The 27552-nt window shown below is 35.2% G+C and overlaps 1 protein-coding gene across 16 annotated transcripts in view; it reads right to left on the bottom strand.

Annotated features, from left to right (window-relative positions):
• EVI5 (ecotropic viral integration site 5) overlaps positions 1-27552 on the bottom strand; it is a 231241-nt gene that overhangs the window by 108138 nt on the left and 95551 nt on the right. For 11 of the 16 annotated variants that reach the window (XM_027058598.2, XM_027058590.2, XM_027058587.2 and 8 more), the window contains 4 exons: positions 16165-16249; positions 7060-7113; positions 5172-5204; positions 4458-4604 (listed from right to left, as the gene is read on the bottom strand). In XM_027058598.2, coding sequence (XP_026914399.1) covers positions 4458-4604; positions 5172-5204; positions 7060-7113; positions 16165-16249 — 319 coding nt within the window. The remainder of the gene's footprint in view (positions 1-4457; positions 4605-5171; positions 5205-7059; positions 7114-16164; positions 16250-27552) is intronic. The other 5 variants (XM_027058588.2, XM_053214448.1, XM_053214449.1 and 2 more) reach the window with 5 other exon arrangements.

Here is a 27552-nt window from a genome sequence, read left to right on the forward strand (position 1 = left end):
TGAGACAGTCTAACCCTATGTAATCATTTTAGAGAAAAAAGAAATTGAGTCCTTGAGTATCAAAGGTCACATAATTAGCATAAGAGGACTAGAATTAGTCCCATAAATGAAATCCAAAGCTCTTTATATCAATAAAATGACACTATTGATAGTAGAGAGTGATGGTGGTAGATGATTATACCGATTTAATACCTCCTGCTAGAATAGAGATTTGAAACCTTTATTCCAAGTTTTGAAGAATTCATTAAGTTACATTGGAAGGCTGTGATCAAAACATGTGACAACAAATGTTCACTTTCTGCCAGTAGTATACTCACTACTACTTTGCAAAGAACTACTCCAATGAGTAAGTTTTTATATCCCTGGATCTTAAACACATTCTGCCCTCTGAAGCAATATCAAAAATGGCTAATCACTTTTCCATAAGATAACCTCTCAAATACTTTTTTTTTTTATGTTTATTTATTTATTTTGAGAGACACAGATAAAGTGAGGAGGGCCAAGTGAGAGGGAGACAGAGAATCCCAAGAAGGCTCCACAGCTGTCAGTGCAGAGCCAGACACAGGGCTCAAACTCACGAACCGTGATATCATGACCTGAGCTGGAACAAGAGTCAGAGGCTTATACAACTGAGCCACCAGGTGCCCCAATACTTTTTTTTTTTAGTGTTTGTTTATTTTTGAGAGTGAGCAAGCAGAGGAGGGGCAAAGAGAGAGGAGGAGAGAGGATCCAATGTGGGCTCTGTGCTGACTGCAGGAAACCCAATGCAGGGCTTGAACCCACAAACCATGAGATCATGACCTGAGCCAAAGTTGGATGCTCAATCAAGCCACCCAGGTGCCCCTGAGATACTTTCAAATGACTATATCTATGATGTTCTTTTAAGTCTTCTTTAGTGCAGTCTAAAAATATCCCAAGCTGCCACAGTCTTTCCTACACTGGCCATAATACAATGTGTAGACACTTCACACATGTCTCCATATTCAAACTAGACACAACACTACAAATTTTCTGCAAGCTACTTAGAATTAAATTGGGTCATTATAGGGGTGCCTGGGTGGCTCAGTCGGTTGAGCGGCCGACTTCGGCTCAGGTCATGATTTTGCGGTCCGTGAGTTCGAGCCCCGCGTCGGGCTCTGTGCTGACACCTCAGAGCCTGGAGCCTGTTTCGGATTCTGTGTCTCCCTCTCTCTCTGGCCCTCCCCCATTCATGCTCTGTCTCTGTCTCAAAAACAAATAAACGTTAAAAAAAAAATTAAAAAAAAAATAAATTGGGTCATTATATTTCTAAGAAGACTACTTGGCATGGGGCAGGGGGTGGGTGGCAGATAAATCATATTACATTATTGGCTAATTCCCCATTTCCTGCCAATTAAAATTTCTAAGTCTTTTGTTATAGAAAGCCATCACTAAGACTTCTCTCTGAATTTTAAACTTAAGGGCAAGGCAATAGATTTCTGTGAAATACCCTTTTATTTTAGTTACTTATTCTGAATATACTTTAAATATTTTAGAATATTGATTGATTATACAACATATTGGCAACATTTCTGAAATATTTTATATATAAAATTCTTAAACGTACCTTGTATATAAGGATTTAGGTAACATTAAAACACTTGGCTGGGACGCCTGGGTAGCTCAGTCGGTTAAGTGTTCAACTCTTGGTTTTGGATCAGGTCATGATCTCTCATGGTCTTGTAAGTTCAAGCCCTGCATTGGGCTCTCCACGGGCAGTGAGGAGCCTGCTTGGGATTCTCTCTCACTCCCTCTCTGCCGGCCCCTTCCCACTCGCACAGTCTCTGTCTCTCTCAAAATAAATAAATAAACTTAGAAAGAGAGAGAGAGAGAGAGAGAAAAAGAAAGGAAGGAAGGAAGGAAGGAAGGAAGGAAGGAAGGAAGGAAGGAAGGAAGGAAGGAAGGAAGGAAGGAAGGAAGGAAACAAGAAAGCAAGCATGCAAGCATCAATTTAGGAGACAAAAACCTCTGACATCTCTTTGCTTTAACATGAATAACCTCTTGATATGGTTAATCACCTAGAAAACCACTTAAGTTTACTATTTTATCTAAACTTGGCTAGAAAGATAAGATGGGAGTGCCAAATAACTCTTTAATGTTTTTATTTATTGGGGGGGGGGGGGGGCGGTGAGGAGCAGAGAGAGAGGGAGACAAAAGAATCCAAAGCAGACTGCAAGCTCCCAGCTGTCAGCTCAGCACTGGGCCTGACTCGCGCTCAAACTCATGAACCATGAGATCATGACCTGAGCTGAAGTTGGATGCTTAACCAACTGAGCCATGCAGGTGCCCTCAAATAACCTTTAAAACTGCACTTATGGAACAGTTTTTGTTTATTGCAGAAACAAAGTTAGTTTGTTATGACTTAAACATAGTGAATTCCCTTTTAGTGAATAAAAGTTATTTTTCTAATTGTTCACAAACCAGATGTCTAGGAATTTTTAATGAAGCATCATCAAGGTCATTGGTTGTCTTTTCAGGTATCTAGCCATTATTACTAAATGTTAAGAACTATATTTTGCCTGCCTCAAAGCCTTTAGTGTATCTTACTTTCTAAAATCCTTTAAAGAATATTCTTATCATTTTGCAAAGTATTTTAATATCTAGGGATATGCATGCACTCTGCTTTGAAGTTGGAAATTTAACCAAGGCTCTGTTTCTTTCACCTGTTTTGTGGATCACTGCTTTATGGGTCTTTTTTTTTTTTTTTTTTTTTGAGAGAGAGAAAGAGAGAGAAATTAATTGAGAGAACAGGAGAGAGGGGCTGAAGTGAGAGAGAAAATCTTAACCAGGCTCCATGCTCAGTGCAGAGCCTGACTCGGGTCTCAATGCCATGACCCTGGGATCATGACCTGAGCTGAAATCGAGTCAGACACCTAACCAACTGAACAACCCAGGTGCTCTGTTTTACATTTTATTCCAGTTTAGAAGAATAACTGCCAAGTGAGAAAAAAATGGAAACAAAATCAAAATAGAGGCCTGCTTTCTACTTGTTATATTTTAGCTTCACAATGAGAGTTGATTTTGTCCTTGAAACAACAAAAAGATTCTTTTGTTACATTTTCAAAAGCTTCAGTTCATTCTATTTTTGCTCGCCCACTTTACTTTGTTCATTATAAACTAAATTCTGATTTTTATGTCCTATAGGTCTCAATATTTGAAAACCTATGCAAAAAAACTAGTAATCCATGATTCTAATGTTTTAGGACTGTAGCTTATGCTAATTGCAAACATAAACTATCTTTCCTTGAAACAAAATCACATTACACTAATAACTCAGTTCAATTTAATCCCCAAAAGGATCCTTCAATTCTGTTTTATCTATTTTTATGCTTTGATACTGACATTTCATACAAAGGCAGAACTATTTGAGTTCCCTACTTTTTAGTATCCTTTTATCATTTTTCTATTCATTTTTCTAAACCATCTTCATTAACATAACAGAAAAAATAATTTTATGTTATTATGGTTTTTTTCAACTGCCTATATCTTCTTTTTGCTTTTAGTTTTCTGATATTTGTAGCCAGTTGATGATGGTATTTCTTAATTTTATTGAATAAAAGTAATGTCCAACTTTGAAGTCCTTCTATTTGCCTTCCAGACCCATATAGAGTTCTAAATTTAACACAACTTTTTCTGCCCACTCCTGTTACAATCCGACTCCTAAGAACAGAAAACTGAAACAAGAAATAGTATCTTTTCAAAAATAAACAGCTGGCTTTTCTTTTTAGCCCTCATCTCCTTAAGACCATAGCAGTCTGAATTTGAGAATGGAAAATGATGTCTAAGTTGCACAAGATACCTGAGAATAGCTGTACAATGAGTAGTTGTTCAATATACCCTAAATTAGTTAACATATTCTTTAATTCATTTTTTTTTTTACTTTGAAATTTCTCTCCTCTTGAAAATATGTAAGCATATACCTTAATTCCTAATTTGACATCCTGATGTAGAAAGTTAAGGCTATAGTTTTTCACAAGACAGAAATCCCCACATTATCAAAACTTTAAATGAGATAATTACACATATTCTCCACGTTGGGTGATATTTCATCTGCACCACTAACAAGAACTAGGTGGAATTAAGATTCAAAACTTTCCTGTGGCAAAATACCAGTATGAAACAGATTTCTAAAAACTAAAAAGTAGGTATGACAAACATCATTTTCTGTGACTTAAAATATAATGTAAGAAATGAAAATATTACCTATTTCTAAAAAAACTGTGTAGACAGAAAAAGATGTTAGAATGAAGAGTCTCTAGACCACAATAAGACCCTTAAGTATTACAGAATATAAAAATGATTAAGAATTCAATTAAAGTAGAAAACAAAATTACTTAAAACAGGGGCACAGAAGTTGTGCTTAAAAAAAAAAAAAAATTTAAAGGGAAGGGGATGAGAAAGGTGAGAAAAGTGAGAAAAAGCACTACCAGACTCCTTACCCATTGTTGTTGGTGCTGGAGCTTCCTGATGGTATTTTCAGCTTGCTCCAGTTTAGCACTGGCCTCATCACTCTGCTGTTTGATGGTGGCCAACTCCCGTTTTATGAGGTAGTTTTCCTCAGCCTCCTGGGCTCTTGTCACTTGTCCCTTAGGACATAATTTGTGTGTGTGTAAAGCAATTTAGGACAGATTCAAGAAAGACTGCCTTTGTGAGGTTTAGTTATTTACTGTGACATGTTAAAAAAAAAAAAAAAATCACCTCAAACAACCTAAGTAGAACAGCCTAAGTAATTATTAACCAGCAGCTCATTATCGCTCCAGCAAATTTTGGGAAACTAAATAAGAAAATTCATCTGATAATCTTAAGAATAATTCTTTCAGTCAATAAAAATTCAATTCATGCAATATTACTGAGTTGCACATGCAGAACTAAAACTTTCAATGAATAGTAGTTAATTTCACAGAATCCACTGATTGCCATTTTGGAATAAATACTTTAAAATAAGGTTAGCTTTAAAACGTGCAAAAGGTATCTAATAAACCAAGATAATGCACCGTTATCAAAAATTAAGTTTATGCACATAATATACTGCCCCAAAAAATTATTGCTAGGAAAAATGCATGTAAAATTGCATGCATTAAAATGTGATTTTCTAGGTTTAGGACTTCCCTTAGAAGAAAGTTAGAGAAAATGCTAAACGAAAAAAACTATACCTGTATCAATCTATCTGCCAAGGAAGCACTTTCCTACAAAAGGAAAAATTCAGATAGAAATTTAAGAGAAAGAAATAAAATAAAGGTGCATAAAATTAGGAATAAGAAGAAACAAAGCATACCCAAATTCCATCTACTTTTCATTGTAATTAAAATGAACATATAGATTTGACATTAAAGCTATTTTTTACTGTGTGTGGTGTCATCCTTAATTCTTAAGAAAAATATATCAAAATGAGGACAGACCACAGAAAACCATATGCTTCTAGAAGACCAACACAAATACCAAGAAGTTTTTCATCATTTGAGACAAGCAAATGGCTTCTTTTAAAGCATACTTTTAAGTTCTATGTTTGGAATCAGCCATATTGTCAAACCACTTAGAAGAAAGGGAGAAGGAAATTGAGTACGCAATTCCACTTATAAAGTGTGACAGCAATTTGTACAACAGCAACTTCCAAAGAAGCAAAGCAAGGAAAATATGACAAATGAAATTAATGAGCTCAACTTAATAAATTCTAGCAAAAACTGAGAAAGTAAACATTTAGGTTATAGAATTTAACTGAAACCTAAGTATTTCTAGAATTCCAAGTGCTAAAGGACACACCTAGGCCATGTAAGCCGGTAGAAAGGTACTTAATTTTCTAAAGTAAAATCCAAACTTAATACTTTCCTATAGCACCTTTATCTTTCTGAAGGTTCAATGAAATAAAAATACTTTCTCTGTGAAAATATCTCACTCCAAAATAAAATACCACCTAGGAAAACATATTTTAGTATAAACTGAGTATTTAATGAAAAACATAGTATACAATTAAAATGGCTTAAAAACTAAATTAAGCTCAACCTTTCTGCAGAGTCACCAAAAAAATAGAATTATCCTCAAAACAACTCTAATAAGATGAAGGAATACAGGAAAACTATTTTTGACTTAATATAATGTACTTGAAATTATTATACAACAAAAAGACACGTAATAAATATCCTATCCTTGTGTGTAGTGTTATTTAGTAAACCATCAGTGCCTTCCAACAAAAGACATATATCCAAACTATCCACATATTCATGTTTTCTTTCTTGAATATCAATCTGTAGATTTTCAGAGAAGATTTTAAGATTCTGCGATATCATCTATAAATCTACTTACTCTCATCTTCCATTTTAAAAAAAAAGCCCCGCCAAACACCAAAAGACTTTGTGAATTTAGCCTTTTCTTTTGACAAACCAAACCTCTTAGACTGTACCTTTATTACTTAATACTTAAAATAATACTACAACAGACATTACATTAAAAGTACATTAAAAATAATGCAAAACTTTCCACATTTGCCTAGTTATTTTATATTAAACAGAGAGGAAGAAAGAGGTAAAAAGTAGTATCAAAATAAGTCTAAGAACCAAAAGTTTAAGCACAATTCCCCTGTGTTGAAAATCAACACCATGGTGAATTTTTATATGAGCAATCAGTCATTTTGGCTAAACTTCAAGTCATCCTAGGCATTAAAGGAATCATTGACACATTTAATATATGGCTAGAGTCAGGGCAACATTTGAAAGCCATTTTTAAAATGCTATACAGAATGGATTCTCAATTAGGCTACTTCTAAAGAACATACTTTTTTAGAGACTATATGTAAAGAAAATAAATGGTACCAACGTTACTCTAATAATAACCTCAGTTAAAACTTTAACCTTAAATCTCAAGGACTTGTAGTGATCAATTGTTATGAATAACAAGTTACTTAGTAAAGTAGTAAGGTAGGCAAGCTAAGCAGCCAATATCACAACTTTGGAGACATGTGATAGATTTCTTGAGCCATTATTTAAAATAAAAAATAATACTGTGCATACAACAGAAGCTTGCATACAAAAGTAGTTATTTACTTACTTTTTCTAATGTTTCAATGCGCTGTTTTAAAAGTCTATTTTCTGTGCGTAATCTCTGCAAAAAACAAAAGAAAAAAGAAAAAAGAAAGAGACAAACAAACAACAAAAGGTTTGCTTGCAAGCACTCCTGAGATTAAAAGATACCTAAATCATGTTCTTAAAACGTACCACCTTTTATAAATAGGAGAAGTCTAAGAAATGGTTACATTATCTGTCAAATTCTTACAAGTTCAGGGTAGGAAATACATGGCAAAGGAAATGACCACATTTATCACTCCAGGTGTCAATGAATTTTAAATATAAGCTACAATACATAACCCCTTTCTTAAAATACCTATTATGACTCATAGTCAACATTTTTTTTATCTGTCTTAACATTCCCATTAGACAGAAAAGATTCCAACTCATTTAGCTCCTACAAAGACTATCTACACAAATAGTATTCAAATGTTTGGGAAATAACTAAGAAATCTGAAAAAGGCAGCTCACAGGATAAATACCAAAAACAAATTATCAGTTTAGGACTAGACCAGCCTTCATTTATTCCTTGTATATGCCAAGTTGCAATATTTATTACATTGTGAAAATATAAAGATTGAGCTGTTTTCCTCAAATTAATTACTTATGAGTTGTTTTGAATTTTAAAAACATGGGGGCACCTAGCTGGCTCAGTCAGTACAGCATGCAACTATGGATCTCAGGGTAGTGAGTTCAAGCTCCACATTGGGCATGGAGCCTACTTAAGAATAAAAATTTGAAGAAAAAAAAAAAACAGCCTACAAAATGAAAAGCTCTACTTACTGGCATTTCGTCACAGTTCAAACAGTAAAACCAAATTTAAAAAAAAAAAAAAAAAAACTTCACCTAACCACTGACTCCCAAAACCCTATCAAATTACTGCTATTAAGAATTAAAACTAAAAAACTCTACATTAAAAAAATTGTCTCCTTTTTACATATTCCACCAACATAATTTCATATGAATCCTGATACGTTATCCCTTCATTTTAGAATCCTTTATCTCTTTATTGTGCCATCATTATCTCACATTCCCCTTACCTTTTGTACAAATTTACTCCAGAACTCAATCCAGCCTTCTTCCAATCCTACCATCCTCTAAATTCCTGCTTTTAAAAAAAACCTCTTCTATTAACTCAAACTATTATTTTTCCAGTAAAGACTAAAATATAGTTTATATATAACCTATAAAGTCTCAGACCAAGGAAATAAAGATTCTATAAATTATTGTATCTTATTAAGTGGACCACAAACTGGAACATATAAATCTTAGAATTATTACAAACATTTGCAAATTAGGGGGGCCTGGGTGGCTCAGTTGGTTAAGCATCCGACTTCGGCTCAGGTCATGATCTCACAGTTCGTAAGCTGGAGCCCTGCATCAGGCTCTGTGCTGACAGGTGACAGCCTGGAGCCTGCTTGGGATTCTGTGTCTCTGTCTCTCTCTGCCCCTCCCATGCTCGTGCTCTCTCTCTCAAGAATAAACATTATACATTAAAAAATAATAATAATAAATTTTGCAAATTAGATTTTCTTGTTCTATCCACTAGAACACATTCAGATGATTTGAAATCATTGTTATTTTATGTGTGACTTCAGACTACAAAATAGCTTGAGGAGAAGGAAGTGTTTTTCATTTCTTGGCTATTCATATTATATTCAGCACAGTGGTTTAGACAAATAAGCAATTAATAGATGTTCTTAAAGTCTGAAAATCCAAAGAAATAAATGGCATTCTCAAAATGGTCTCAACATACTTCATCAACAAAGTAAAATATTGTTTATCCTAGGACTTAGAAAATTAAGTTCAACCAGACAATTGATTGAATAAAGTTAATGTTACAATTGAAATAATGCTAAAGTATCACAAAATTTAGAACTAAAAACATTCACCTGGTTTCCCCCATCCCCTTTAAATCTTCTGAAATTTTGCTATAAATAATAAGCTAAATTTATTTTTCTCCTAACATCTACCCAAATATCTGAAAATGACTTTTTAAATAAACCAATTCCTCATGTATGTGGCATTTATTTCATCATATATTGATAAATATAATAGGCTTTATCGGTATTAAAGACTATTTCAGGATTACCTATTAAGTTTTGAGTGTTTCTTTTTTGAACCAGTACCACAGTATTTTGGTAATTGTACCTTTGTAATCCCCTTTAACATCTGGTGGAGCTAATTTCTTCCATTCTTACATTTTATTTATCCTCCAAAAACCTTAACTACTAGTTTACTAAGTTAGTTACGATAGTGTGTTTTGAAGTTAGGTAGGTTTAGGTTCAAATACTCCCTCTACCATTAACATTCAGCATCTTAGACTCTCCATTTACTCATCCAGAAACTTAGAGTAGGGGTGCCTGGATGGCTTAGTAGGTTAAAGGCCTGACTTCAGCTCAGGTCATGATCTCACAGTTCATGAGTTGGAGCCCCACATCAGGCTCTGTGCTGACAGCTGAGAGCCTGGAGCCTGCTTTGCATTCAGTGTCCCCCCCCCCCCCCCCCCGGCCCGTCCCCAGCTTGCACTCTGTCTCTCTCTCAAATATAAACATTAAAAAAAACATTCAGAAACTTAGAGTAATAAAACATACAGTGATATGGGATGAATAAATTTTTCTCATAAATGAGACAGCATAACACCAAAAACTTGATTAATGATAAGCATTGCTCATAATATTGTTGAAGTCAGGCACGAATACTATTTTTTAACTTTTGTCTATTGTTTAAAGTATTCTTTAGATTTTTTTTAATGACTGGATTTGCTAACGAATATTTGATGGGGGAAATCATAACTTTATATAACATGGAGTTCTTTGTGTCTCTCCCCTGTACACAGCTTTTTTAAATGCCTTAATGCAAAGTTTTTTAGTGATGACATATTTTTCATTTAGGTGGTTCTTACATATGCTTTTATTCTTATTTTAAGTGGAATTTCTTTTTCTCAGATATTTTTGAAATGTTTATTGCTGATATATAGGAAAGCAGACTAAAATCTATCACTTGACTGATTTCTAATTTTTGAGTATCTTTTTAATCATATTTCCCAGAGCGAATTAAGAATGTTTTCTAAACTTTAAAGTAAAAATCATAAAGAACAAGACTAATAGATGCATACACTTAAGAAAAAAGAGAGGGAGAGACATTTTTGCCCTACTAAGTTAGAAAAGAGAAAATGAGATGGAGAGCCAGAATGAAACACCTAATGTAGCCACCAAGGTGTTAGTGGAATAGAAATTCGCTGCCAAAAAGAAGACACCCTGGAAAAACTCTTTAAGAGATTTACTGAATGCATATCAAAAGTCTTAAAAATACTAATATCCTACAATTCAATAATTCTTTTTACAACTGGCTAAGAAAACATAAGGTGCCAGAAATCTTTATATGCAAACACTCAAACTATATGCACGCTTTTTAATACCGAAAAATGAAAAAAAACAAAAAACAAAAAACAAAATATACCAAAATGGGAGAATTTTACTTTGTAACAACTCAATTTATTTTTGCCAGCTTACTCATTTTATGAAATAACCTAAACTTAATAATCCTCCTCTTGGACAATTCACTGATCCTATCAACTTTTCACTGTCCCCCACTCTGATGTGCTCTCTTCCCTCTTTACAAAGTTTAGTTTCCAATCATCATAGATGATCCCTTGCCTTTATCCTCCCCTTTGCCCACTCCCCTTAGGAGTTAGCACATTTGCCTGGTAAAACAACTACTGAGTCAACATACTGACAACTCTGTGTCTGCACCTATGCTGGTAAATATGACTGAAGAAAAATAAAAACCATGATGTTTATTTAAATTAACCATCACTAAATTCAGTTGGACTCTTATTTATTTCCTTAGTCTGTTCCTTCTCTCACCCTCTCAGATCACTGTTTCCTACTTGGCACCTCTTTCTTCAAACCAGCAACCCTCCACCCCACTGTCACTCTCAGTTGATAATCTTATTTCTAATTTCACTAAAATAATTGAAGCAATAACAGAACTTTGCAAACTCCCACAACCACATCCTACATCTTACCTACATTTTTCCCATATATTTTAGATTCTCTCATTATTGTGGATTAACTATCCATGTTAGTAGACCAAATCTCCTACCTATGAGCTAAATCCTAAACCCTGATGACTCCAGCAATTACCCCTGAATTCTCCCGTCATGAATTTTTCCTACTCGGTTATCACCATAAAAATGTGGTTATTTCTCCCATCTTAACAAAAAGTAAAGAAAAACCAAAATTTCCTCAATGTCGTGACCCTCTCTCTAAGTTCCTGTCCCATTTCTCTCTTCTTTATAGCAAATCTCTGAAAGGTATCGATACTCCCTATCTCCAATTTTTTCTTGTTTCATTCAAATTTTAGTTCTCACCACTTCTCTGCCCTTTTCCAGTTTATCTCCATGTTGATAAATTCATTTGTTTCTCCATTTCCAGCTCACAAGAATACTCCTTAGCATTGACACAGTAAAATCATTCTTTTTGAAACACTCTTTTCTCTTGGCTTTTAGGATACTATACCTCCCTAGTTTTCTCCAGCTTTGCTCTCATCTTTCCAACTTAAATGTTGGCTTACTCTCAGGCTCAGCTCTTGAACTCTCTTCTCTATTTCATTTACACTCATCCCCCAGGTAATCTCATCCACTCTCATGGCTTTTACTGTCATCATTCTGTCAATAACTGCAAAATTCATATTTTAAGTCTGTCCTCTCTTAAATTCAACTGAATATTCAAGGCTCTACTTGAATATCTCCTAGGCTTCTGATACTTAAAATATCTCAAATTGGGCTCCTGATATTCGTCCCCAAACCAGATCCTCCTGTAGATTTCTCCATCTCAAGTAGTGGAAACTCGATTTTTCTACATACTAAAACCAAAATGCTCACTTCCTAACCCTCTCACACCTCCACAATCAACTTGTCAGCTTTATCTTTAAAATCTATTCAGAAAACAATCACTTCTTACCAAGTCAGTACAAGCCACCATCATCTCTTCCCTGCAGTACTTCATCAGCCTCTACTTAGTTTTCCTGTCCCCTGCAATCTACTCCCAACACAGCAGCCAGAGGGATCCAATGAAAACTTCAGTCAGATCTTCTCTTCCTCCACTAATACCCCAAATGGTTCTCCAAATTAAAAGCCAAAGTCTTCACATGTTCAACAACCTACACTATCTGCATTGCACAACATCTTACCTCCTTTCACTTTCCTCATCATGCATGTTGTCCCATCCACCATGGTCTCCTTATTATTCCTCATGGGGTACAGTCCTGACCAGATTCTGCTCTCCTTCAAGATACCTATATATCTAGCTCTCTCACTTCCTTCAGATCTTTATTCAAAAATAATCTGGTCAACTTCTCTAAATTTTTAATCCAAAAACTACCATTTTATTCTCCCTTACCTGAGGGTTTTTTTTTTCCTCCATTTAACACTTATCATCATCTAAAATATTACATATTTTACTTTTTTGTTTATTGTCTGACTTCCATACTAGAATGCAAGCTCCATGAGCACATAAATTGGTATATATCAGAAACACATATCTAGTGCCTGGAACACTGCTTGGACATGTAGTAGGACCTGCAAGTATCTTTTAAATGGATGACTTCTTGAATAAATCCCTTTGGATATTATTACATAGCCATTAGTTTTTTAATGAAAAGTTTGTGATGCTACAGAAAACTGGGCATTCAAATCCTTCTCATATCACAATGCATTAAGTCTCTTTTGGAAAGCAGCACAGTGCATACACTGAGGAATATATATTGGTCTTAGTAAAACATAAATCAGAATTCAAATCCTTGACTTTCACCATTTCCTAGCAATGTGACCACTAGCATATTTTTGAGCTTACTGAAGCTCAAAAAGATGAGTTAAGAACCCTCTCATGAGGTTATCAGAAGAGTAAAAGTAGATGATGCCTGTAAAGGACCCTTTACATATTAAGTGTTAAATAAATGTGTCATTACTATAACACTTCACACTGACTATTAAATATAATTCCTGGGTAATTCAGATAACATTTATTTTTTTATGCCAAGCAGTGAATACACAGTGTTTTTACATTATTCTCTGTTTTCCAGCATATCTAGAATACTTCATAATTTAACTTCTGGCTAAAAACCAGTCAGAATCTCTAACTCCTCCTATTTGTAGGGCTTAAAACTCTATGTTCCTAAAGCACAAAATTTAAATATGAATATTAGATTATTAATTCATATGTCAGTCTTAAATAGAGTGGGGGAATAAAGGTTTTTCTTTTTTAAAGATTTGTGAGGTACCCTAATATAAGCTAGAATTTTAATATTTCTTACCTCCTCCCCCTCAGGTGGAACATCAATAGATTGGAAGAAGATACTGATAAAGCTGTTTCTATTAACAAAAAATTTCACACAATAAAATGTAAGATTCTCCATATGAAACCATTATTAACAAAATTTTTCTATAATACTTCGAGAGGGGGTAGAAAATACTTAAAAGTTACATTTTCATCAGAGAGCTTCCAGATACAACTCTAATAATAAAAAGTTAACAACCCCAAGGTCTTAGAATTTAAAAAAAAAAAAAAAAAAAAAAAAGGAAACCTTAACACATCAATGGCTGATTTTTTACTTCCGTATCAAAACATCAAATAATTTGATGATCATATACTATTTGCTTGTGTAAAAAACAGTGTAAGATTCTCTCCAAAGGCTTTTGAGGAGGACCAAGGCAAGAAAGCACTAGTTTAAGAGAACTCATTTATTTGCACAAGGGACCTTGGGGGGAAGGGAAAAGGGAATGATTAAGTAAGTGGCACATCCCTTTGGAGAGAAAGGCTCAAATAATACATGGATAACTAACTGTAAATGAGATGGTCATCTGATTATGACTGAGATGAGTTGCCAGGTTCAAGTAAAACATCAGAGACTCAAGCTTATATAAAGTAAAACAAAAAGTAGAGTACAAAAATTATTGTGGCTTTGTCCTTTGGGGGGTAGGAGTGAAGAAAGAGATGAAAATGGTACAAGAGTAAGAAAAAAACAACATGGAAACAAAATTTTATAAAAGAACAAACTACCTGACATCAACAGACTTTATTTATCCAATGTGTTGACTAACTTTTTGAACTTTCATTTTCCCCCACCGAGATTCTTCTCTATAAATACTTATGCCATCTGTTTTTCCCTAAGACACATGGAGCTGGCATTCAAAAGTATTCTGTGAGGTATATGAACTATAAAACTTCCCCGAAAACTCAAGTTTGAAAAAAAATTCAAATACAAGATAAACTGTGCTAAAGATCTTTCTGAAAAGGCCTCTTGGTATTACTACTATTCATGCCATTTAAGTTTAGAAGAAATTTCTTTAAGAGCAAAGATGGTTCAGGGGCGCCTGGGTGGCTCAGTCGGTTGAGCGTCCGACTTCAGCTCAGGTCACCATCTCACGGTTCGTGAGTTCGAGCCCCGCGTCAGGCTCTGGGCTGATGGCTCAGAGCCTGGAGCCTGCTTCCGATTCTGTGTCTCCCTGTCTCTCTGCCCCTCCCCCATTCATGCTCTGTCTCTCTCTGTCTCAAAAATAAATAAACATTAAAAAAAAAAATTTATAAAAAAAAAAGAGCAAAGATGGTTCATAGATCTGTGATTTTTTTTTTTTTTTTTTGCAATCACATAGCATGGTGAAATGAACAGGATGGCTTCCCATCCTCAGATTCTTGATTTGCAGTTCCGAATATTCGTGGTGTGCGATAACCCATACTCTCTCCCCACTCATCAGGATGACGTACTTTTCCACTTTCAGTAGGTTGAAGTGGAGGGTATGATTTAATATTACTCTTACTCATGGTACCTAAAAGAAAAGCAAATGGTAGAGCAGCAGTTGGGTGACAGAATTTTTTAAAAGGAGGGAAAAACATCCACACAGGTCTTTTCCTTCTCTCTCTCAAAAATGTAGAAGTATCTATTTCCAATTGACAGGGAATACTGATAGAAATGAAAATAAAACACCTAGAAAAGGGAGACAGATGAGAAAGAGGTCACAAAGAAAAATAGGAGTGGTTGTCTCCAAAGAGGCTTTTGAGGAGGACCATGGCCAAGAAAGAATACCAATTTAATAGAACTCATTCCCTTAATTGTAAAAAGGGCCTGTGGATTGTGAGTAATGAAGTGGTATTTTACAGCAAAGGTGAATTAAGACATGGCTAATTAAGTATAAGTAAGGTGATTAATCATCTAATGCCTTGCCAGGTCTAAATCAAAACTCAGACACATTAAAAGAGTTAAAAAAAAAAAAAAAGGTGGGGACACTCACAAAACTTATTTCATTTGCATGTGCGTGTGTGTGTGTTAAGGGGGAGAATATAGACACATAAGAAATTGGATCAGTGAGTCACTGAGTTCCTTCATTAACTCATGCTTCTTACTCATTATCCCCATCCTAAAATATCAGCATAAAGCCAATACAACTATCCTTAACTCCCAGCTCAAACAACGCCAAAGATCCTCAGCTTAAGAATTTCTAGCCTAAAGGGGGGACAAATAAGAATTTTAAGGTATATATAGGATTATACATCCCTTAAGTTGGCAATCTACCTATTTCTGTGGAGAGTTCAAAAGTATAACCTTGGCTTACAGATGAGAAAATTCAATTAGCCCAAGTTTCCCGCAGCTCTAAGGCAGCCATAATTAGTTCTGGTGCAACGAGTTTCATCTACCTTAGACTACACTACTGTTAATCTATGCATGTTATGGAATAACTTCTCTGCAATTTTTTAAAATATGCTTCAATGGAGTGATAATTATCTTCCCCACAGAAGTATTTTCTCCTGGTGGCCCATCAACAAATCTGGAAATAAAGCTGCTCTCACACTAGAATGAAAACCCCTTGTTACATTATTCTGGTTTTTGAAAGGTTCATTTTTAACTATAATCTAGTGGGATGGTAAATCAATTTACCAGTAAGTCAATATAAACATTATTGCTAAATTTGCTCCAGAAAATAAATATATCAAATATATCAACATAACCAATATATAGATATATATATAGATATATATAGAGATATATATATAAAAAACACTGACTTCAATAAATTTATGTTTCGTACTTTTAAAAGTCCTGAGATGCTTACTTTAATTTCAACTTGCTCTTCCATTTCTTTAGTTTTTATTGTAGTATATTCCTTTTCAAGCCTATGAAGGAAAAAAAAAACAAAGGTATGTTTTCACTCCCATATAGTTACTAAATTAACAAGTTTTAAACCACATATTAACACAAAATATAATTCACTAGGTTCCCCCAACTTGTAACTTGAGATACTTCATTTTAGAAAAATCATCTGAATAGTTACATGGATTCCTACCAAAAAAAGTTACTTTACAAATAACAAAAAATGAGACCCACACAAAAATGAACTTTAGAAAGTGATATATACAATGCACCAAAGAAGTGAGTTTACAGATTATATTCTAAACTGAACAGTCCTAAACTTATTAAAAGAACTGTCAGATTTCCTCAAATTAAAATATACTGGTAGAGTTCAATTGGAATTTAACCAAAACAACTACAAAAAGTGACTGTAAAAAACTTATAATGGGGAAAACGAACAACTCTTCTTAACAAAAGGATTCGTAAACATATAAAGAATGAGGTGAATATAAAAGTCACCACTAGAATTTCACAGCAACCCTCACAGGCAAGAAAAATCAATGGACACTAAAATTAGTGGGTAAAAGTTTAAGCATAGACTCAAAGTATCTCTCTCAGAATATTTAGAAATGACAAGGGGAAAAACAGTAAATTTGTAGTATAGTATCCTAGTAGACAGCACCTAAACCAACTGATTAAGGTTAACACCACCAATGATACATACTGACATCTTGCACCCCGTTAAGATGTATCAAGAACAGTACCTCACCTCTATGATATCCTTCCAAAGAATGCATATCCTCAATCTAATCAAGAGAAATCATCAAACAAACCAAAACCAACAAACCACTGAATACCTCACTTCCGAAGTATCAAGGTCATGAGGGGCACCTGGGTGGATCAGCCAGTTAAGTGTCCAAAATAAGCTCAGGTCATGATCTCACAGTTCGTGAGTTCAAGCCCCATGTCAGACTCTGTGCTGATAGCTCAGAGCCTGGAACTTGCTTCGGATTCTGTGTCCCTCTCTCTCTGTCCCTCCCCTGCTTGTGCTGTTTGTCTCTCAAAAACAAAACATCAAGGGGCACCTAGGTGGCTGGGTTGGTTAAGTATCCAACTTCGGCCCAGGTCATGATCTCATGGTCCATGAGGTCGATCCCACAATGGGCTCTGTGCTAACACCTCAGAGCTTGGAGCCTGCTTCAGATTCTGTTATCTCCCTCTCTGTCTGCCCTCTCCCATTTGCACTCTCTCTCTCTCTCTCTCTCAAAAATAAACATTAAAAAAAAAATTTTTTTTTAAGTATCAAAGTCACAAAAGATAAAGACTGAAGAAGTACCACTAATTGTAGGAGAGTAAGAAAAAACAAACACTAGAACAAACAATCCTAAAATTTTTATAGAACCACAAAAGACCCCGAATAGCCAACACAATCAGAAAAAAGAAAACCAAAGCTGGAGGCATCACAATCCCAGACTTCAAGCTGTATTACAAAGCTGTAATCATCAAGACAGTATGGTACTGGCACAAGAACAGACACTCAGATCAATGGAACAGAACAGAGAACCCACAAATGGACCCACAAACATATGGCCAACTAATCTTTCACAAAGCAGGAAAGAATATCCAATGGAATAAAGACAGTCTCTTCAGCAAGTGGTGATGGGAAAACTGGACAGCAACATGCAGAAAAATGAACCTGGACCACTTTCTTACACCATACACAAAAATAAACTCAAAATGGATGAAAGACCTAATAATGTAAGACAGGAAGCCATCAAAATCCTTGAGGAGAAAGCAGGCAAAAACCTCTTTGACCACAGCAACAGCAACTTCTTACTCAACACATCTCCAGAGGCAAGGGAAACAAAAGCAAAAATGAACTACTTGGACCTCATCAAAATAAAAAGCTTCTGCACAGCGAAGGAAACTACCAGCAGAACTAAAAGGCAACTGACAGAATGGGAGAAGATATCTGCAAACGACATATCAGATAAAGGGTTAGTATCCAAAATCTATAAATAACTTATTAAACTCAACACCAAAAAAACAAAGAATCCAGTGAAATGGGCAGAAGACATGAATAGACACTTCTACAAAGAAGACATCCAGATGGCCAACCAACACATGAAAAAATGCTCAACTTCACTCATCATCCGGGATATACAAAGCAAAACCACAAAGAGATACCACCTTACACCTGTCAGAATGGCTAACATTAACAACTGAGGCAACAAGAGATCTTGGCGAGGATGTGGATAAAGAGGATCTCTTTTGCACTGCTGGTGGGAATGCAAACTGATGCGGCCACTCTGGAAAACAGTCTGGAGGTTCCTCAAAAAACTAAAACTAGAACTACCTTACGACACAGCAATTGTACACTAGGTATTTATCCACAGGATACAGGTGTGCTGTCTCAAAGGGACACATGCACCCCAATGTTTACAGCAACACTATCAACAATAGCCAAAGTATGGAAAGAGCCCAAATGTCCATCGAAGGATGAATGGATAAAGAAGATGTGGTATATGTATACAATGGAGTATTACTCGGCAGTTAAAAAGAATGAAATCTTGCCATTTGCAACTACATGGATGGAACTGGAGGGTATTATGCTAAGTGAAATTAGAGAAAGACAAATATCATGACTTCACTCCTATGAGGACTTTACGATACAAAACAGATGAACATATGGGAAGGGAAGCAAAAATCATATAAAAACAGGGAGGGGGACAAAACTTAAGAGACTCTTAAATATAGCAAACAGAGGGTTGCTGGAGGGGTTGTGGGAGGACGAATGGGCTAAATGGGGAAGGAGCATTAAGGAATCTACTCCTGAAATCATATTGCACCATATGCTAACTAACTTGGATGTAAATTTAAAAATTATTAACTAAAAAAAAAAGAAAAATAACAAGCAAATGCAATGTACTATTTTTGCAGCTCTGCTCTAAGTGTAAAATTATCTTTACAAGATGTATAGGCCATACAAAAATTACCCCAAGTTACTCTTAGGTCTTACTGTGGACCAAAAATGTTAATAACAAATTTAACCACTAGGTGCTGAGTGGCTCAGGTGGTTGAGAATCCTACTCTTACTTTCAGCCCAGGTCATGATCTCACGGTTTGTGAGTCTGAGCCCTACATCAAGCTCTGCATGGACACTGCAGAGCCTGCTTAGAATTCTCTCTCGGCCTCTACCCTCCTCACATTCTCTCTCTCAAAATAAACAAATAAACTTAAAAAAAAATTTTAATAAAAAAATAAAACGTAACAAGTTTAACTACTCCTAATACTAACAAGACCAGGCCCCCAAAAACTTATATAACTACTGTCAAAAATCAAATTCTCCCTCAAAGGATAAAAAATCTATTATTTACTATAAAGTCTAATTTAACTGATAACTTTTTTTTTACTGTGATAAAATACACATAGCAAAATTTATCATCTTAACCATTTTTAATATACAGTTCAGTGTTATTTAATATATTTATAATGTGCAACCAACACCACCATCATGTCCATAGTTCTTTTTTTTCATCTTATGAAACTGAAACTCTATACCCTTGAAACAATAAAATCCCATTCCTCCCTCTCACTAGGTCCTGGCAAAACCATTTTACATTCTGTCTCTATAAATTTGAAAATAGTAAGTATATCATATAAATGGAATCACACAGTATTTGTCCTATTGTGACTAGCTTATTTTACCCAGCATAATGTCCCCAAGTTTCATCTATATTATACCTGTGTTGAGAAACTTTTTATGTGCTTATTGATCATTTGTATTTCTTCTTTGGAGAAATGCCTACTCAAGACTTTTGCCAATTTTGAATCCAGTTGTTTTTTGCTTCTGAGGTTTAGGGGTTCTCTATACATTGTCGATATTAGTCCCTCATCAGACACATGATTTGCAAATATCTTCTCTCATTCTGTGGGTTGCCTTGTTAGTCTAGTGAGAGTGTCTTGGGATGTGCAAAATGTTTTAATTTTCTCAAAGGTCAATTTGTTTATCTTTTCTTTTGTTGCCCGAGACTTTGCTGTCAAATCCAAGAAGTCATTGTCAAATGTAATTCTAAGCTTTTGTCCAATGTTTTCATCTAAGAGTTTTATAGTTTCAATTCTTACATTTAAATCTTTGATCCATTTTGACTTTTTAAATTTTTTTAAATGTTTATTTATCTTTGAGAAAGAGGGAGAGACAGAGAGCAAACAGGGTAGGGGAAGAGAGAGGGAGACATGAATCCAAAGCAGGCTCTAGGCTCAGAGCTGTAAGCACAGAGCCCAACACAGGGTTCAAACTCACAAACTGCAAAATCACAACCCAAGCAAAAGTCGGATGCTTAACCAACTGAGCTTAACCCAGGCACCAAAATCCATTTTGACATATTTTGTGTATGTTGTTAAATAAGGGTCCAACTTTATTCTTTTGCATGTGGATATCCAGTTTTCCCAGTATCATTTGCTGAAGAGACAGTCCTTTTCCCTAGGGAATGGTTTTAGCACCTTTGTCAAAAATCATTTGACCATATACGTGAGGGGCTATTTCTTGGAGCTCTTTGGTCTATACATCTGTCTTTATTTCAGTACCCTGTTTTGATTATGATAGCTTGGTAGTAAGCTTGGAAATCAGGAAGCATGAGCCCTCAAGCTTTGTAGTCCTTTTTAAGATGGTTTTAGCTATTTGGGTTCTTTCAGTTTATTTATGAATTTTAGGATGGAGTTTTCTATTTCTGCAAAAATATCATTGGGATTTTGAGAGGGACTGCACTGACTCTGTAGGTCACGTTGGGTAATACTGATGTGTTAACAATATTAAGTCTTCTAATCAATGAACATGGAATATGCTTCCATTTATTTATGTTCTCTTTCAGAAACATTCTGCTAGTTTTCATTGTACACGTCTTTCACTTCCTTGGTTAATTCTTAAATATTTTAGTCTTGGGAAAAAAAGAAAAGAGGGAAACAAACCACAAAAGACTCTTAATGATAGAGAACAAACTCGGGGTTGACAGAGGGAGGTGCATGGGAGATGTGCTAGATGGGTGAAGGGTACTAAGGAAGGCACTTGTGTTCAGCTCTGGGTGTTGTATCTAAGTGATGAATTACTGAATTCTACTCCTGAAACCATAATTGCACTGAATGTTAACTAAAATATAAATTTCTTTAAAAAGGGTGAAAGAAATATTTTATGATTTTTGATGCTATTGCAAATGGAATAATTTTCTTAATTTCCTTCTAAGTTGTTCATTGCTAATGTACAGAAATGCAACTAATTTTGTTTACTGCTAGTTAGTTGCATGTGTTTATCAGCTCTGGGTTTTTTTGTTTTGGTAGAAGAGTTTTTCTATATATAAGATCATGTTGTCTGTCAACAGATAATTTTACTTTTTCCTTTCCAATTTGGATGACTATTTCTTTTCCCCTTTATTTCTTTTGCTACTTCCAATACTATGTTTAACAGAAATTGCAGTATCAAGGATCCTTGCCTTGTTCTTGATCTTAGGAGAAAAACTTTAGTCTTTCACCACTGAGTATGACGTTTGCTGTGGGTTTTTCATATATGGGAATGGCTTTTATCTTGTTGAGGTAGTTTCCTTGTATTCCCACTCTGTTATGTGTTTCTATCATGGTAGGATGTTGAGTTTTGTCAAAAACTACACTGATAAATTTTTGTATGTTGAACTATCCTTGCATTCCAGGAATAAAACCCATGTGACAGTGGTGTATAGTCCTTTTAGTATGTTGCTGAATTTGGTTTATTCAGTATTTTGTTGAGGACTTTTACATCAATGTAATATTTACATCAAAGGAATATTTACCCATAGTTTTCTTTTCATGTATAACCTTTATCTGGTTTTGTTATCAGGTAATGCTGACCTCATAAAATGAGTTAGGAGGTATTCCCTCCTATTTTTTGAAAAAGTTTGAAAATATGTTAGTCCTTCTTTAAATGTGTAGTAGGGGCGCCTGGGTGGCTCAGTCAGTTAAGCGTCCAATTTCAACTCAGGTCATGATCTTGCAGTTCGTGGGTTCAAGCCCCATGTTGGGCTCTGTGCTGGAGCTCATAGCCTGGAGCCTGCTTTGGATTCATGTCTACCTTTCTCTCTGCTCCTCCCCCACTGTGCTCTGTCTCTCCCTCAAAAGTAAAATAACATTAAAAAAAAAAAAAAAAAAAAAAACAAAAACGTGTAGTAGAATTCACCAGTTAAGCCAACAGGGTTTTCTTGTCCAGAGACTTTTGATTACTGATTCAATTACCTTACTAGTTATAGATCTACTCAGATTTTCCATTTCTTTCTGATTTAGTCTTTGTGCGTGCGTGTGTATTAGTCATAATCACTTTTTAAGATATTTTAAAAATTTTTTAAATTTTAACTCCAGTGTAGTTAACATACAGCATTATATTAGTTTTAGGTATACAATATCTACTCTTAAATTATATAGAAAACAGGATTTGGAATTACAAACAAAAATTACAGTAATACTAGCTTTTAGACTAGTAATTGTTCTTTTTTAAAGTATTAGCCTGTTAAATCATGTAGAAAAGAAGTAGTAATAATCCACTGTTACAATAACAGCTTTTATAATTGCCCATGTGTTTACATTAACTGAGATCTTTATTTTTTGATACAACTTTGATTTACTGTCTAGTGTTCTTTACTTTCACACTGCAGGAATGAGCATTTCTTGCAAGGCAGGTCAATTGGTAATGAGCTCCCTCTGGCTTTGTCTGAAAACGTCTTGATTTTTCTTCACTTTTGAGGGATGGTTTTGCCAGATATAGGATTCTTGGTTGACAATTTTTTTATTTTTTTCTTTTAGCACTTTGACTACATTGGCCCATTATCTTTTGGCCTCAAAAGTTTATGATGAGACCTCTGCTTGCAGTCTTATTGACAAACCCTTGTATGTGGTGATTGGCTTCTCTTGTGCTTTCAAAATTTTCCCTTTTGCAAATGTGATTATGATGTGTCTCAGTGTGGGTCTCTTTGACTTCACTTTACTTGGAGTTCTTGAACCTTCTTAGATGTTTATATCCATGTCTTTCAAAAAATCTGGGAAATTTCCAGCCATTCTATCTTCAAATATTCTCTCTGCCCCTTTTTCTCTCTCTTCTTCTGGGACTCCCACAATGTGTATGTTGGTACCCTTCATGATTTCCCACAGGCCTCCTATGCTCTGTTCACTTTTCTTTGATCTTTTATCTTTTTGTTCTTCAGATACAGTAATTTTCAATATTCTACCTTCAAGTTCACTTATGCTTCTGCCTGCTCAAATCTGCCTCTCAATCACTCTTTTTCATTTTAGTTCCTGGACCTTTCAGATCTAGAGGGGTTTTTGTTTGTTTGTTTGTTTCTTTTTAGGTCTTCTATCTCCTTATTGACATTTCCATTTTGTTCACACATCTTTTTCTTGGTTTTCCCCACATCTAACTTCAGTTTTTTAAGCGTCTTTTAAAATCTCTGTCTACTACATCTGCCATCAAGTCTTTCAGATATAGTTTCTATTTATAGCTGACCCTTGAATAACATGAGGATCAGAAGTGCTGTCACCCTTGTGCAGTTAAAAATTTATGTGTAACTTCTGACTCTGCAAAAACTTTACTAGTGTTGACTGGAACCCTTCCTGACAGCATAATGAACATATATTTTGTGTGTATATATATATTATAATCTTACAATGAAGGTAGCTGCAGAAAAGAAAATGTTATTAAGAAAACTATAAGAGAAAATACATTCAGTACTGTATTGCATTTATCAAAAACAATCTGCATGTAAGTCAATGAGCACAGTTCAAACCCGTGTTGTTAAAGGGTCAATTTCTCCTCCCCTCCCCCACCTTTGGCCATACTTTCTCTTTTTTTCATATGCCTTGTGATTTTTGTTAAAAACTAGGTATTAGAATCTAGTAATGTGGTAACTCTGGAAATCACATTCTCTCCCTCTCCCAGAGTTTGCTATTTTTCATTATTGGTTTTGTCCTTTTGACTGTTATAGGCTGTCTTTTTGCTTATGATCAAGCTGAGCTGTAAAGCGTCCTAGGACCTTTCTGAGCCTTTGCCTGAGCACACACAATCACGTTCTAATTTCCCCCATATATGCAGTTGTTTTTCGGTGTCCTAGTCTTTCCTGTCTGGCTCCCAAAAGGGGAAAAAAAGAAAAAAAAAAAGGGAAGAGAAGGATGACAGCCCTTTAAATCTCTTGGCTGCAATTTCAGCTGGAGGAAGAGAAGACTTGCAACAATGGAAAGCAGTGTAACAACAATGGGGAGAGGTATAACACCAATGACTGCTCACTTCCTTGTACCTGTGATCAGAAACAGAACAGCAACCAGCAATCAGAACACACAGATCCCTAGTATCTGGAAGACAAGGTCATTTTTGTCCACCCTGGTTCCCCCAAGTTGCATGCAGGTGCTCCAGGAATAGCTGCATGCCATGTGGCTGAAGGGTGGAAGATGATACCAAGGGTGTTAATGTGCTAAAAGTTGAAAGTGACCAAACTGAGCACAATTCACCATCCAACCCTTCCCCTAGAAGTCACAAACCTTCAATAAACCCCAGAGTTCCAAAACAGTTATATCAGATTCTGCCACTGCAACTGTTGTCTAAATGGGAGACAGATTCCTGGTGTTTTCTATACTTCACCTTCCCACAATCCTCTGTCCACAGTGACATTTTAATGTAGGTTGTTATGCCCATTTTGAGGCTTAGGAAGGTTGGAAAACTTGCCTAAGGTCATACTCTTGACTGCTACACTACCATGCCTCTTATTCTGGTGTATCTAAAAGAATTTGATATCCAAAAGAATTCATAAAAAAGACTCAAGAGGTGCAAAAAGCTTTGATCAATGGCTTCACCGTTGAAGTAAGTTCACAGTTTTCACAAGTGCCTATTTTTAAGTGGGTATTTTGTTATATGTCAAGTGATAAATGTTATCGTTATTCACTCACGCTACTAAAACAAAACATTAGAAGTCATCATTTAACCCCAACACAGTCACCAAGCATGTTCAATTCAACCTCAACAATGCTCTAAAATACATGGTTCTACCTTCATCTGCATGGAGAGTGTTTTTCAATAAACTTTATTTTTGAGAAGAGTTTTAGATTTACAACATAATTGAGAAGAATATATAGTTCCCATATACCCTGTCCCTAGTTTCTCCTATGTTTAACATCTTACATTAATATAGTACATTTATAACAATTAATGAACTAATATTGATACATTGTTAACTAAAGTCAATACCATATTCAGATTTCTAAGTCTGTCTAATGTCCTTTTCCTATTCTAAGATCCCATTCAGGGTATCACAGTATATTTAGTTATCGTGTCTTCTTTGGCTCCTCTTGGCTATGACAATTTTTCCGATTTTCCATGTTTTTGATGACCTTGATAATTTGAGGAGTACTGGTTGGGCATTTTGTAGAATATTCCTTAATTGGGATTTGTCTCAATTTTGTTCACAATTATATTGGGATTATGGGTTTGGAGCAAGAACACCACAGAAGTCAGTCCCATTTTCATCATATCGTATCAAGGGTATAAACTATCACCAGGATATCACTGTTGATTTTGACCTTGATCAGTTGGTCAAGGTGTGCTTATAAGATGTCTACAAAGATACTTCAAAGTAGCTACAGAGCTACTTTATTCCCCTTTTCCTGGCAGCATTTTTAGGCCTTCATAATACCTTGCCTAAACTACTACAGGAACCTCGTAACTGTTCTCTCTACTGACAGTTTCATAATTCAATCTTTTCTGTATACTATTACCAGGATGACATTTTTAAAATGTTGATTTGGATCATGCAACTCCCAGAGCTAAACTGCTTCAGTGTCTATCCATTACATTCAGGTTACATTTCAAAGCTTACTAAAAGTAACCAGGGCTCTTGGGAGAAATTACTTGTTCCTGTGCAGGAGCAGGTAAGGCACAAGAGGAGTCTAGAGCGTTTTTTCTATCTTAAATAAGGATATTCTCAAAGAATCATGGGAATATGTTTCACTGGACAAAGCAGAGACAATTTGAGAGTGATGGATTATAATTCACCAAATAAAAAAAGAGCCTACAAATTCACTTATATAAATAAATGAATTAATATATTAGAAGAAGCTCTTTCTTACAGTATAATGCCAATTAATAAAGCAGGAATGAGGGAGTGAGAAAATCATAAGGGAAGGCTTGGTAAAGAACAGGAAGTTATATAATCTCAAAGCATCTGGATGCAAATACTTAGTAATAAAAGGCAAAGTAATAACTTCATAGTAGTGAAATCTGGCAAACATCACCTTAACCCAATGATTAGAGGTAACATCAATTTTGAGACAAACGAGTATCATATGTCCATCACAGTTAATTGAGAAGACATATCATTGGTATACCTGCCAAAAATGTACAATCTGATTGTAATCATGAGGAAATGTCAGAAAACTCCAAACTGTGGGATTTTCCACAAAATAACTAGCTTGTACTCTTCAAATATATCAAGGCCAAGAAATACAAAGAGTGGAGGGACTGTTTCAGATTAAAGGAGACTGATGTGACACAACAACTAATGCAATACATGATTGTGGAGTACTTAGAATGGATCCAGGACCCGGGAGGTAAGAAAGGGGTAGGGAATGGACAGGAGAGAGGGTTGGGAGGGCTTGGAAGGGGAAATAGTTATAAAGAATATTATTGAGGCAAGTGATAAAACTTGAACATGCATGGGGAATTATGTAATAGTACTGTATCTATGATAATTTCTTGATTTTGATTATTAGGTTGAAAGAAAGAAAGAAAGAAAAGAAAGAAAGAGAGAGAGAGAGAGAGAGAGAGAGAGAGAGAGAGAGAGAGAGAAAGAAAGAAAGAAAGAAAGAAAGAAAGAAAGAAAGAAAGAAAGAAAGAAAGAAAGAAGAAGAAACCCTTGTTCTTAGGATGTACACATTCATTCATGTATTTAAGAAAAACAGCACAGTATCTCAACTTACTTTCAAATGGATCCCCCTAAAAACAGGTATGGATTTTCTTACATACACATGTATTATTTTAACTTTTTAAAAAGTTTAAAAGTATGCCAAAAAAATTATAACCAAAATCAAAGCCTAAGAATGATTGCTTCCAACTTTTTTGTCTTAAAGGAACCTCTGAGCCTTTGTACATACTATCTACCTAAAATGCCCTCCTTCTCTTCACCTGGAGAACCCCCTACCTACTCTTTACACAGCAGAAAGAGTGAAATTTTAAAATAATTTCTAATTATCCTCTAATGGCTTCCCCTCAAAACATAAGTCTGGTCTCTGAGGAGGCCAACATGTCCAACAGAAGTTTACAACAAATGTTCTAGATACGTGCCATCCA

Source organism: Acinonyx jubatus, chromosome C1 (genome assembly GCF_027475565.1).
Source record: "Acinonyx jubatus isolate Ajub_Pintada_27869175 chromosome C1, VMU_Ajub_asm_v1.0, whole genome shotgun sequence".
Classification (NCBI taxonomy): domain Eukaryota; kingdom Metazoa; phylum Chordata; class Mammalia; order Carnivora; family Felidae; genus Acinonyx; species Acinonyx jubatus.